General features: G+C 54.2%; 1 protein-coding gene across 6 annotated transcripts; it reads left to right on the top strand.

Moving 5' to 3' along the window:
- Positions 1-96: 96 nt before the first annotated feature.
- On the top strand, positions 97-11,997 carry ARMC1 (armadillo repeat containing 1). 6 transcript variants are annotated; one of them, XM_061562364.1, is made up of 7 exons: positions 97-143; positions 2,328-2,953; positions 5,354-5,445; positions 6,677-6,881; positions 7,721-7,837; positions 10,335-10,409; positions 10,554-11,997. In XM_061562364.1, the coding sequence occupies exons 2-7, from the start codon at positions 2,786-2,788 to the stop codon at positions 10,743-10,745; spliced, it is 849 nt and encodes a 282-aa protein (XP_061418348.1). In that variant the 5' UTR covers positions 97-143; positions 2,328-2,785; the 3' UTR covers positions 10,746-11,997. The 6 variants fall into 6 exon arrangements, with proteins under 6 accessions (XP_061418348.1, XP_061418352.1, XP_061418347.1 ...); XM_061562368.1 differs by lacking the exon at positions 97-143 and adding an exon at positions 308-331; XM_061562363.1 differs by lacking the exon at positions 97-143 and adding an exon at positions 441-693.
- Positions 11,998-12,497: the final 500 nt, after the last annotated feature.

Genomic DNA, 12,497 nt, shown 5'->3' on the forward strand with positions numbered 1-12,497 from the left:
TCACTCTGACCAGCACAGCGATTGGCCCAGCTCGCTGCCACGTGATCGACTCCGCAACCAATCGGCTCGAGCCTGAGCGCGTCCGCCCCGCCCCCTCCGCAGCCCCCTGCCACAGCGGCGCGCGAGGGGAGACGCGGCCATCGGTAAAGTTCCCCGCTCGCCGCGCTCGTGGCTGAGACGGGCGATGGGGAGGAATGGGGGGGCGACAGTCGCGCGCGTGAGGCCGGGGAGGCCGAGGAAGCCGTCGCGTGACACCTCGAGGAAACGGCGGCGGCGGTCTCCCGCCATTCGCCGTTCCTCTGGCCGAGGATTCCGCGGCCTAGCGCCCCGTGTGTGTGTGTGTGGGGTGGGTGGGTGGGGGTCCGTATTGTGCCGCGCCATTGGCTGCGGGGCGCTCACGTGACGGGTCGGCGTTCGCGGCGATTGGTCGGCTCGGTCGGTGTATCCTGCGTTGGCGGGAGATCAGCCAATGGGGATCGCCGTCTCTGCCGATGTTGTTGGCGGGGTTGTGGGGGGGCGTCTCTGGGCCTTCATCCAGCAGTGGATCGACGGCCGAGACCCCGAACAGACGCAGGGGGGCCTCCACTCGAGGAGATGGAGCGATGAATTCGGCTACTGTGCGTGAGCTAGAGGCTGGCGGGCGGGCGGCGTGATCGCATCAGTGAGAGGGCGGCACGCCCGTGTGCGGAGGAGGTGGGAGGCCTTCATCCAGCAGCGGATTGAGCACGGCCGACGGCGTGGAGCGGAGGTCGCTCTGCGATGTCCGCTTCTGTGGGGGGCGGGGGGGCTGTCAAAGTGAGCCGACTGGGGGTGCACCCACCCACTCGCTCGCTCGCTCTGCGATAAGATAACCGTGGCGCCCTTTTTGTAGCTTCATTAAGTAGCGAGGGACAGCCGAGTCAACGGTGTTGGGGTCAACGGTGTTGGGGTCAACGGTGTTGAGGTCAACGTTGGGGTCAACGGTGTTTGGGTCAACGGTGTTGGGGTCAACAGGTGTTGAGGTCAACGTTGGGGTCAAAGGTGTTGGGGTCAACGGTGTTGGGGTCAGCGGTGTTGAGGTCAACGTTGGGTTCAATGTTGTTGAGGCTTTTGCCACCAATGTCCATAACAGAGGTGAAATTTTCCGTGTTCGATCGCGTAACTGAGTCGTTAAACCCGCCACCACCCGACACAGCCAATTCGTTGGGGGTTGTCAGGTGAACGGAACGTGACAATTCGTCACTAGTTCAGTACACACTCGTTTTGTGGATTCGTTAACGAGTGCAGCACACCGGCGTGTTGGAGAGCCAAGTCCACAACACGATTTGCTCCACCATCACACCGGTGTTGCTGTACTTGTAACAAATTTCCATGTTTTGTTTACGTGACGATCCTTACTAATTGGCTGTGTCGGGTGTTGGCGGGTTTAACGACGCATTTACATATTTACGCGATCTAACCCAAAACAAAAAACAACAGCCTGTGCTATGGATTGTTGGGGACGTTCGAGAAATTTTTGAAAAGAGGCTTCGGAAGTAGCTCTGAGGTGTCACCTTCCGGAGTCCGTCAACACGTGGTGGTTGTGTTGCTAGTTGTGGGCGAGTTTCAAGTTGTGAAGTTGCTGTTGACGGCGTTGGTGTCCAGCCACACTTGGCAGAGAAACAAAACAAAACCACATTTGCCGCTGGCTTGCAAACAAACACCAAACACACAACACACACCAGTGTGTTGTGTGTTTGTATGTCCCCCGTCTCGGCTGTCATCTTGACAGTTTGCGCCGAGAAATGTTACCGATGGTGTCTGGATGTCAACTCCAGTCGTTTCCACCATTATTTGTGCTCACCATTATTCCACCACCGTGGCATCGTCCCCAGTTGGTTCTGTAACAACGCGTTTATTTAATTCTCCCAATCGTTACGCCCATGAATGCATCGAACTATGCGTGTGGCAATTCGTGACTTGGGAGATTTTATGCAAACACAACTTTGTGTTATTTGTTTTCAAACGTTCCGTTTCTATTAATAATTACAGCCCATTCTGTGGCCGTCAGGGACGCTCTTCCGATATTAAGAAGCCACTGGAGCTATGCACTTTGAAATCGTCTAGATTGAAAACTAATCCCTTGACCTGCTTTTTGTGTTTAGTTGTCCTTCACCCGCACCTCAGATTAGCACGGTTGGCTCCGTAAGGTGCCAAAGAAGTTCAACAAATGTACACAGCGCTGTGTCAATTCACTGCTGGATGAAAGTCTCCGCACACCGTGTCGGTCAGAGGGGTTGTTTGACCACGCTTCATGGTGTAGTTTGCGTCTTGAGATTTAACCGCAACTTCATGTCTCTCCCCCTCAGGCCCTGCCAAGGACACCTCGAGGAGGAGGCCTTGTTCAACAGAACCTCGCCACGTCCCAGCCACGACCCTCCACCCCAGCACGGCTCCAGAGTGCCTTGTGAGATCAGTGTCATCACCCGGCCCCTCTGTCACCTCCATCCTCGTCTTCTCTTCACCTCCCACCCGCCCAACTTCCTTGGCCAGTCCTTCTCAAGCAGCGCAACTCCCCAGATGTTCAGCTCGTGAAGCACGTGTCCCCCTCACACCTCCCTCATCTTCTCTTCCCCTCTTTCTGCCAGTCCTCCTCTTCCATCTCCTCCACATATTTTCCTCCTCCAGAATCATCACTCCTCCCCTTCCTCTTTAATCTTCTGTAATCATCACTCCCTTCTCCTGCTGCGATTACTGCCTTCCCCATCTTCCTCCATAACCGCCACCACCACCGCCTCCTCCTCCCTCCTCCACATCGCCGCGAGCGATGGCCGAGCAGGAGCGACCACAGGCGCTGTCGGTGGTGACCCAGTTGCGCGACCTCGCGTCGGAGCCGCAGAACCGCGAGGTGATCGTCAGGGACCACGGCTGCCTGCCGGGGCTCGTCCTCTTCCTCGACCACCACGACGCCGACGTTGTGTTTTCGGCGCTGCAGGTGAAACGCCGGCAACCGACGCTGCCTTCGCGCTCCCTTTCCGGTATCTACCGGACGTCTGTGGAAAAGACTCCTGGACGTCTATGACAAAGAGCTTTGTGGCTCATCGGATTCTTCCAGAATAAATAAGGAGTCTGAAATTAGGATGCCACTGGAGCTATGCACTTGTAAATCTAGATTTAATTACTTTAGAACTGCTTGTTGTCTTGTTTGTTGTCCTTGCCCTGCACCTCCAATTAGCACGGTTGGGTACGTGCGGTGCGAAAGAAGTTCAACATACATGCAAAGGGATGAGGATTTGCACGGATAGGGTGTTTAAATTCCTCGCGGATGCTGCCGTGGTTTAATGGTCGCCGGTTCGGTTCGTATTCCGACATAGCACTTGGCAGTTTACATTCCTTTTTTGTTATTGAACCCAAATCAACAGTCATGACCGAGGGCATGTGAATGTACGGGAGTAAGGGTTGTTGCGTGTCTAGAGATTACGCCCTCTGGGTAAGCTTTCCTCCCAAAAAAAAGGGGCTTGTTCAGGTAATTGTCTAACCAAGGCGGAGGGGTGGACAGTGGTGGGGGTTGGGGGTGAAGAGGGGGGGGTATGACAACGATAACGAGCGAAATATCGTCCGACATCCACCCATCTCCTCCTCCTAGGATCGGCCGTCGTTCAGGGTAAGTTTGATGTTTCTTCAATTTCACATTAGCCCCCGCCTCTTGCCATCCAACGGTACGAATGTGGAGTATATACGGGCACGTTGCTTGGCAGGTCGCGTCGAGGAGGGTAAATTGTGAACATCCCATCTCCAGCAAGACACTAGCCCAGTGTTCTTGTTTCTTTCGGTAAAGTCACGTAGAAGGGAAATAATAAAATAATAAAAATAAAACGTAATAAAATACAATTCTCACGACGTTTCGGCCACAACGCAAGCTGCCGTCCTCAGGTGAAGAACAGGTCTGTTGGAAAGACAGCGTCTGAATGAGCACCGCCAAGCTTGGCAGCGTATATTTAAGCTGAAAAAGAAAAACTAGCCCAGTGGTCGACATCCAATGGCTCCGGTGCCGCGTGGCATTGCGTCTCGAGAAACGTGGAGTTTTGTACCGATTTCGACCCGTGCACTCGCCCCTTTTCCTAACCACACGAGATAACCAGACACTGGCTCAAACCCAGTAGTGCCACCACTCGCCAATGTTTGGAAGTTACACCATTAAGACTCTTTTTTGTGCCAAGCTGGGTGCACTTTGAAGTCGCGTGTCGTGGTGAAAGCTAACCGTCAACAACAAAATACATATATATAGCTTTTTGGCAATTAACTTCTGGACAATGGGCTCCCCCTCTACATGTGTGAACATACTTCACCATTCTGGCCAGTGCATATTGGTGAAGGATGCGGCGTAGGACCGGTTCAGAGGTGTCACTTGCTACGGACTTCAAGCTGTGGTCAGAAATAAAACTCTGGTCGCCGTGTTTCGTAGCCCAGTGCGCAAACCGCTGCGCCACTGCGCCACTGCGCCACTGCGCCAGCCCCTCCACAGAACAAACCCCTCTTGTTATTTTAGGCAGCGTGTCGTTTTAAAGTAACGCGTTGTCAACGCTGCTATTTGAGTCCTCGTCTCGAATGACTTTCATTGCCTCGCTGCTAAAGGTCGTTGCTGTTGCGCCACCACTGATGCGTTGTCTGCCTGTGAACCATCGGCATCGTCGGCACCACCATCATCATCGTCATCTTCCGACACATGCGTTACAATACACTTGTACGTTCACGTCTACCAGTACACACATCCTGCAGCCCTATACATGTACGAATCCATCCACTTTATTCACGACTAAAGTACCAAAATACACATTTTTCTACCAAGGGGCTGTCGATGCCCAAAAGTGAAATTGCTTCTGCAGTCCAGCGAGTGGAGCCCTTGCTCTTTCCTGGCGCTTTGCGTTTCTCACTCCCGTCGCGTTCGTGACGATGTTTATTTATTTGACGACGTAAGGCCCACTGAGCTACGTAGCTCGTTTTTAGAAGCAGGCTGGCGATCTCAAATGATAGCTCAACGAAGTGGCTTATCATTACGTGGTAATTTATAGCAGCCAAATACTCTAAACGCACGTTTCTAAATGTAGAGGGAAAAACCGGAGGACCCGGAGAAAAGTACACGCGACCACGGGGAGAGAGACGGGCACAACTCCAAATATACAGCAGCAGGCGTCGGGGTCGGGATCTAACCCACGACCTCCTGTATACTTGGCGAGGGAGTTAACATCTCACCACCGCAGCTCACCTCACGCGATGACTGGCGGCTGCGTCTTTGTAACATTCTTATCCGCCCTTACTGGACACCTGTGAAAAAGAGCTTTATAGCTCATCGGATTCCTCCAGTGTAAATAAACATTCTGATTCTTTGTTCCAGGCGCTGAGGTATTTGGCGGAGAGTGCGGCCAACCGGGAGAGGATGCGCAGTGAGCTGGGCATGCTGCTCAGCCTGCAGAACATCATCGACAAGTGCGTGAGACAGGAACGGATGGATCTCGCTTGCCCTTGCGCTCTTTTCACGTCAAGGGACGTAAACCGTCACGCAGACTCCGGTCATCCTCGCAACAGCGGCGGCTTTTTGGGCCAGCCGCCGAATAAAGACTCACCGCATCGCGCGTCTGGATTGAAATTCCAGTTGTGCTAACCATAAGTTTACCACTGTGACATCATCCTTATTCGGTTCTATAACAACTCGTTAATTAAATTCTCCCAATCGTTATGCTCACGATGAATGCATTAAACTCTGGGTGCGACAATTCATTGCTAGAGATTTTTTGCAAACAAGCTTATGTAATTTGTTTTGAAACGTTCCATTTCTATAAACAATGACGGCACTTCTGCGGCTGTCTGGAGCGCTATTCCGATATTAGGAAGCCACTGGAGCTATGCACTTTTACATCGAGATTGAAAAGTCATTTCTCTAGAACTGCTTTTTTTGTTTAGTTTGTTGTCCTTCCCCCGCACCTCCGATAAACACGGTTGGCTGCGTATGGTGCCAAAGAAGTTCAACACACACACATTTCTATTCCGTCTGTACCCTTCTTTGACCACACGATGTTATCCCGACCATCCCGCTATCGGCGTCGCGACGCGAAGCGTTCATTCGGATCTCTCGCAGCGGAGAAGCGTTGCAGAACGGGCCACAGAAGCAGATGTCCAGGTTATCTGGTCCACACGCAGTAGAGGGCAGCACTTCACCACTAGAGCTGCGTATGGGGGTCGTGTTCGACACGGAGGCTTTAGCGTAAATATATTTACGCGATCTAACCAAAAAAAACCTGCATTATGGAGGGGAGTGTTTGTTGCCTGACAGTCAAACCGAGATAAATTGTAAACCCAATTTAATTTGGTGCCGTATTTTGCACGGTCATTAGTGACCATGCTCAGAACATTAAATCACTTTTATGCTTTTGAAGCCAGTTTAATTACAGGTCTGTCCTGATCTCATGATTTTCGTGAGATAATCTCTCGACGCGGCAGTTACCTGGCATTGTAAATGGGTACGCCTCTGTCGGCCGCGTGTGGTGGGGCAAAGTGTGGGTACGGCCACATTTTCCAATATAATACCACCCTAGAGCTCCGTCTCGTGGAGGTTCTTTTAGCCAGCAGCGGCAGGATGAAGCGAAAGATGCCAGTTTGCACCGAGACGCTCCACGCTCCACAGCGACGCGCTCGTGAACAATGCGCCACCCCCACGCAGGAAGGAGCGCTTGCACGAAGCCGGCTCCCTGGCCGCCGAGATTCACGAGCTGCTCACGCGCCCGGCCAGCGCCACCACGGCGGTGCCGGGGGGCGGAGGCAGCGGCGGGGTGACGACGCGCCCCCGCAAGGGGCAGTTCTTCCTGGGCAACACCAACAAGAAGGCCAAGGTCGTGACGCTGCACATCGACGGCCTAACTGACGGGGTTAGTCGCGCGCCCCCATCGCCATCTCAACGACGGCCCCTTTCCCTGTCTCCCGTAGATTTCTGTGTCGCGTCTCGGAATCGGAATCATCGTGATATTTATGCTGGAGAGGAATCCGATGAGCTGTGAGGCGCTTTTTCACAGATGTCCGGTCGGGGCTTGTCAGAACGTTACAACAACAACAACAAACAGGCGGGAGTGGTTGAAGAGGGGATTGATGAAGCAAATTATTTGGTGGCGCTGCTGCCGCTGCCTTGGCAGTGGTGCACAAGCACAATTAACAACGCAATTAACTCGACACGTTTAGCAATGGCATCGTGGCCTTCAGAAGAAAAATATAATTGGCGACTTGTCGGTCAGTGAGCCCTCTTGCGTGTCAAGAAGGGCCGTGCTCTTAATAAGGACCACTGCCCTGAAACGTCACCTCTCATGTAAGCTCTTCTTTCAGGCCGCAGTGTTAGTGTTCAATGTGGGATTTGTAAGGTGAGCGATTGCAATGGTTTGTGTTTGATAGTGCGGCCTCCGTAAGGGGCGTCTCAGAGTGCTTTACACGCTCCCAACGTTCGAAAGGGCACCCCGAGTGGCAGCTGTCTCTGTGCAGCACGAGGTGACTCAGCACCCGGCTTGCAAGCGGGCATCAGTCTGCCAGTAGGGCAGGCGGTGATTGCCGCTGTGTGTGCGATCCCAATTGAGTGATTTCCAGGAAAAATGTATCAAATTCGGAAAAAATTGGACCGTGACACCGGGTGTTGCTCACTAACGGCACTTGCACCAACAGCCCATGTAGGTTACACGGGGGACCTTTGCCTTGCGTGTGCGTGTTGTGCTGGGATCGCCAGGGCCGGCGCAGCTTGTGCGAGGACGCCCTGCTCAAGGTGAGAGGCGTCATCAGCTTCACGTTCCAGATGGCGAGCCAGCGCTGTGTGGTGCGCATACGCACGGAGCTCAAGGCGGAGGTACGGGCACGCGCGTACAGGCACACACATACACGTACCACACGCGCACCACACACGCACCACACGCGCACACATACACAGGCAAAGGTCCCACGCGTAAGCCTTTAACAGACTGTTGGGATGAGTAACACCAAGAACAACGAGAATCGTAATTTCAACTTGTAACACGCCGCACGGTGTTTGGAGAGAGAGAGAACGACTCGGAGAAGCCGCAGGCGGGCGCGGAATGGCAGCGGTCGTGCAGAGAGCCGGCGCCAAATTCCTCTCCAAGCTCTGCAGTGCTGTGCATGTGAAGGTGTGGCGAATATTTAAACCGGTCCTGGACCTTCCCCGAGTAAATGGTGCGGCGTGTAAGCGTCCGCAATGGGGAAACAGCGGCGGCCGGGTGTGATGCTGGCCCCCCACGCCAGCCTTCATAGGTGCTCGCTAACAGCACTTGCCCCAACAGTCTCTTTAAGGGGATCTTTGTCTTTTGTGATGGAGCCAAACGGATTGTTGCATGGCGCAGGCTTGGGAGTGCTTTCATCTGGCAGTGAATAGATTATGGCCGATTATGATAGACAGATGATGATGGTAAAAGCCAGAGTTGAACCCTGTCCGGGATGCGAACTTGCGGTTTTCTGACCGTGAGCCAAGAGCGCGGTAGACGCGCGTCGCGATTGTGCGACGTCAGGAGGGGGCTGGCTTTGTTGTCCTCTCTCTCCCGTCCGCTGCCGGGCTCATCCGGGATTTAGCCCGGCAAAATCACCGCGGGCCACGTCTAATGAGAAGCTGTGCGCACCCATTACGGCTACAGCCTGGGGCATCACTGGAGGCCAGTGAGTGAGAGAGGGGACGGAGAGCCGAGTGAGGCTGCGAGAGAGAGATATCAATCCAGACGCACCGGGAAGGGATCCACTCATTCACACCCTCGCCACGCTTGTTATGCGACCACCCTCCACCACCTCCATATTTTCTTTTTTTCTTTAACGTTTGTGGGGCTTCCCCCCCCCCCCCCCCCCGCGAAAATGTATTTCCAATTGTGCCGCCATCGGCGTCGCTTGACGGGAACGCTGCTCCGCGCAGTAGGGGCAGCACTTTCCCACACGACCAAACCAGCGAGGGAACGTTCGGTTTTTAACGGTCATCGTTTCATGCATCTTGTAATTTGCGCAGTCAACTCGCTTGCCTTGAGAACGCGATGTCATCAGGTTTAGTCACAGACAACTGATTATTTTTTTCCAATTGGTGTAAAAGGTCTCGGCAGTGGCCAGCTCAGCGCCCCCAGGATCTCTGAGCCGCCCGCCCCACCTCTCTTACCACTTCTATGAAGTGCCACGGTGGCAAAATGTTAACTACCTCGCCTGGTGTGTAGGAGGTCGTGGGTTCGATGCCGACCCTGATGCCTGCTGCTGTATATTTGGAGTTTGCATGTCCTCCCTGTGGTCACGTGGATTTTTATCCGGGTTTCCCCTGCACATTTACACACTAGATGTTTAATGTATTTGGCTGCTATAAATGTCCACGTGACAAGCCACTTCGTTGAGCTGTGTCATTTGTGATAGCCAGCTCAGGTGGGGCCCTTATTTGGTTAAAAAGTAAAATAACAAAAACTTGAAGCTTAAGTGTTGCGTTCAGAACATTTGCGAAGTTGGGTGCATCTCCCCCGTGCGGGAGAACAGCCCCTTGAAGGGAAGGAAAGGTGTTAGATATTCATGGAGTCCTGTCATGTCACCCTTTTCAATTCCGTCAAGTTTATTTATAACTAGGGTGAGAGCCCTCTGAGACGAAACGTCTCTATCGTGGATACATCAAAAGCAATGCGGTGTACGTGTAAAGCTGCCCGAAACAAGCCCACAGAACCAAACAAAATAAAACTAAATGTTCTAACGACTAAAACTAAACTATATTTTTATTTACCAGGTAAGGACCAGCTGAGCTATGTAGCTCTTTTACAGAAGCGACCTGGCCACAAGTGATAGCTCAATGAAGTGGCTTATCACGTGGATAATTTTAGCAACCAAATACTCAATGCGCATGACGTTGATTCTGAATGTGGAGGTAAAAACCAGAGGATCCGGAGAAAAATCCCCGTGACCGCAACCACAAACAAACGCGGTGCAAAGATTTGACCCCGCGGCCGCACATTCGCCGCTTTGTCACAGAAGTTCACGGTAGCCGAATCCAGTGGCCGCCCCGGTCAGTACTGCGGCGTGCGTATCGAACGCGTTGTGAACGTGACCGCGTCACAGTCAACGCCTCAAAACTTCCACCGCCAGTTCTCCAACTGGGATTTGCGCGCGGCGGCGTGGACCACCACCACCCCCGGTGTTGTCAAACTCCCCGCAGGGCGCGTGCGTGCGTGTGTAAAACTTGGCAGCGCCTTCCTCCATGCGCGAATAACCCGAATACCAAATGTACCAAACTCAACGTCATTGTTCATTATCACGAGTCCTCCCTGCGGCGTGCGTGCCCACACAAGCCGGCGAAACCCCCCCTTCCGTCGTTTTCCTTGCAGTGCCTGGCGTCGGCGATTGCTGCCACGAAGGTGATGTCGGCGCAGCAGGTGATCAAGAACGAGAGCGGAGAGGAGGTGAGCGCGTGGACGGTGACGTTCCCCCCACCCCCATGCCACCACCACCCGCCTAGCCCTGCCACCTCGCCCACCCTCTCGCCTACCTTTCCCACCTGTCCACCCGCTCGCCTGTCCACCCTCTCACCCACCGCCCGCCGGCAGGTGCTGCTGTCGCTGGAGCAGTGCTCCGAGGGGCTGGAGGAGAACGAGGAGCTGCCCGACTACCTCCCCGAGGAGGAGAGCCCCGTGCGGCAGAACGGGCGCGCCGTTTCGCGCGTCGGCGCCAAGAAGGACGCCGGCGGCAGCTGGCTCAGCTCGGCCGCCAGCTTCCTCACCAAATCCTTCTACTGGTGACACCGGCAGCAAGACCACGGCGACGGTGACGCCGCGCCGGACGGGAAGCACCGCAAGGCTGAGCCGCACGCACCGCGCCGAAGGAGATGGGCGGCGTGATGGCGGACCAGAGAGAGCCCGGTTGATGTTATTATAATTATTATTGGTGTCAGCTTTTTTTTTGTTATCCCTTGGTTAATCACGACGACCGGGGTTCATTGTACAGCCGGGGGTCCGTTTTAGGTCGATGAACCGGAAAATATTTTTCTCCACCCAGAACACCGCATCCAGTATATCTCTCGCTATGGGCTGTGGCTACTACTACTAACAACTGCTAGTCACGTGCCACACCGCCTGCAGTCTACCCAGCATGGACCCAGCCAATATCTTGGTGGACAAGAATTGCACGCACGCGACCACTCTGCACGTCGAAAACTGAGGATGACGACGACGACGATGACTGCAGCGACAAAAATAATAACTTCACTCCTGCCAAGTCGGCCTTACCCATGCGACGGTGGGAGCTGTTGGCGTGGCACGCCGTCGTGAAGTTTAGGCCGCCGGTAAACTTGAGACGGCGCATTGGCGTGAGAGACCTCTCCTACGCCAAGCGTCGAGCTCACACGGTCGCTAACGGAGCGGCTGGAAAAGCACAACTACGGAGGCCACTGATGTCCACCGCCGCCGCCACCACCAACGCACCCCGATGAGTGAGTGGCAGGATCGGACTCAGGCCGGCCACAGAAAATTTTAAGTAACAATAAGTTCACGGAATGGCCTGAGCCAGTGGTGGAAATTACACTTTCCCGTAACGGGGTCCAGTATATATACACACACACAAACATCAGCTTCCCAAATGGTGCAGTGCTCGTTGAATCACCCACTCTCGGAGAGACGATGTTGACGATGGTGGCGAGTCTGCCCCTGGCCGGGGAGTCGACGCGCACGAGTGTTGGGATCACGGTGACGCGCGGATCTATAGAATAAAACTGCGTTGAGCGATTCGCAAAAGGGTTTTGAGAACAACGCTAATAGTATTGTTATTGTTGCGCCTAAGTATTTTGTTTGGTGGCAGCCTTTTGTTTGTTACATTTAGTTTTATGGTTGGCGTGCCTAACTTCTTAGGAAGAAGAGGTGTGGGCGTCGTTATTGTTGGCAAAAGGTGCGGGGTGGTAAAGTTGGCGAGGGCGCGACGCGGCGGTGTCGAGCCATCCGTGTTCTAAAAATAAAAACGGAAGCTGCTCTGTTGTGAAGATGGGCGCTGCCAAACCACGCCCCACTCTCAGCGGCGAGTAACTTGCCTGCTGACGGGGAAACAAATCCCTCCGTTCCGCCGCTCAACTGAACCAGCCCGGCTTGGGAGGCGCCGGTATTGTCTTTGTTCCACTGCGGGAGTCGAGCCAGGCCACCAGCGTCGGGCGCGGCGAACGAGCGGAGCCTCGCGCGTGTGTGTGGGTAAGCGCCTTGCAATAAGGTGCCGTAGAATGCTGTGTAAGAGAAGGTGACCTGGTGACACCGCACCGGCACGGCGTACCGAATGACGTCGCGTGCGGTGGATGCGGCTTTAACCTCGCCCATTGCCCTGCTCGGCCCCTCGTCAGATTCGGATGTCTTGTCTTGTGAGGCTGGACTATCGCGGTTTGGCTCCGGCTCCGCCGCGCTGGCTCGGCTCGCATGTGCCAGTGGAAAAAGGGAAAGTAACCTGGCCAACGAGCGCCTTGTTGCAGACGGAAGGTCTGCTTCTCAGTGGAGCATGTTGCTTTCGTACCGCGT

This window comes from Lethenteron reissneri, chromosome 29 (assembly GCF_015708825.2).
Source record: "Lethenteron reissneri isolate LAM-NWPU_2019-01 chromosome 29, ASM1570882v1, whole genome shotgun sequence".
NCBI classification, from domain to species: Eukaryota; Metazoa; Chordata; class Hyperoartia; order Petromyzontiformes; family Petromyzontidae; genus Lethenteron; species Lethenteron reissneri.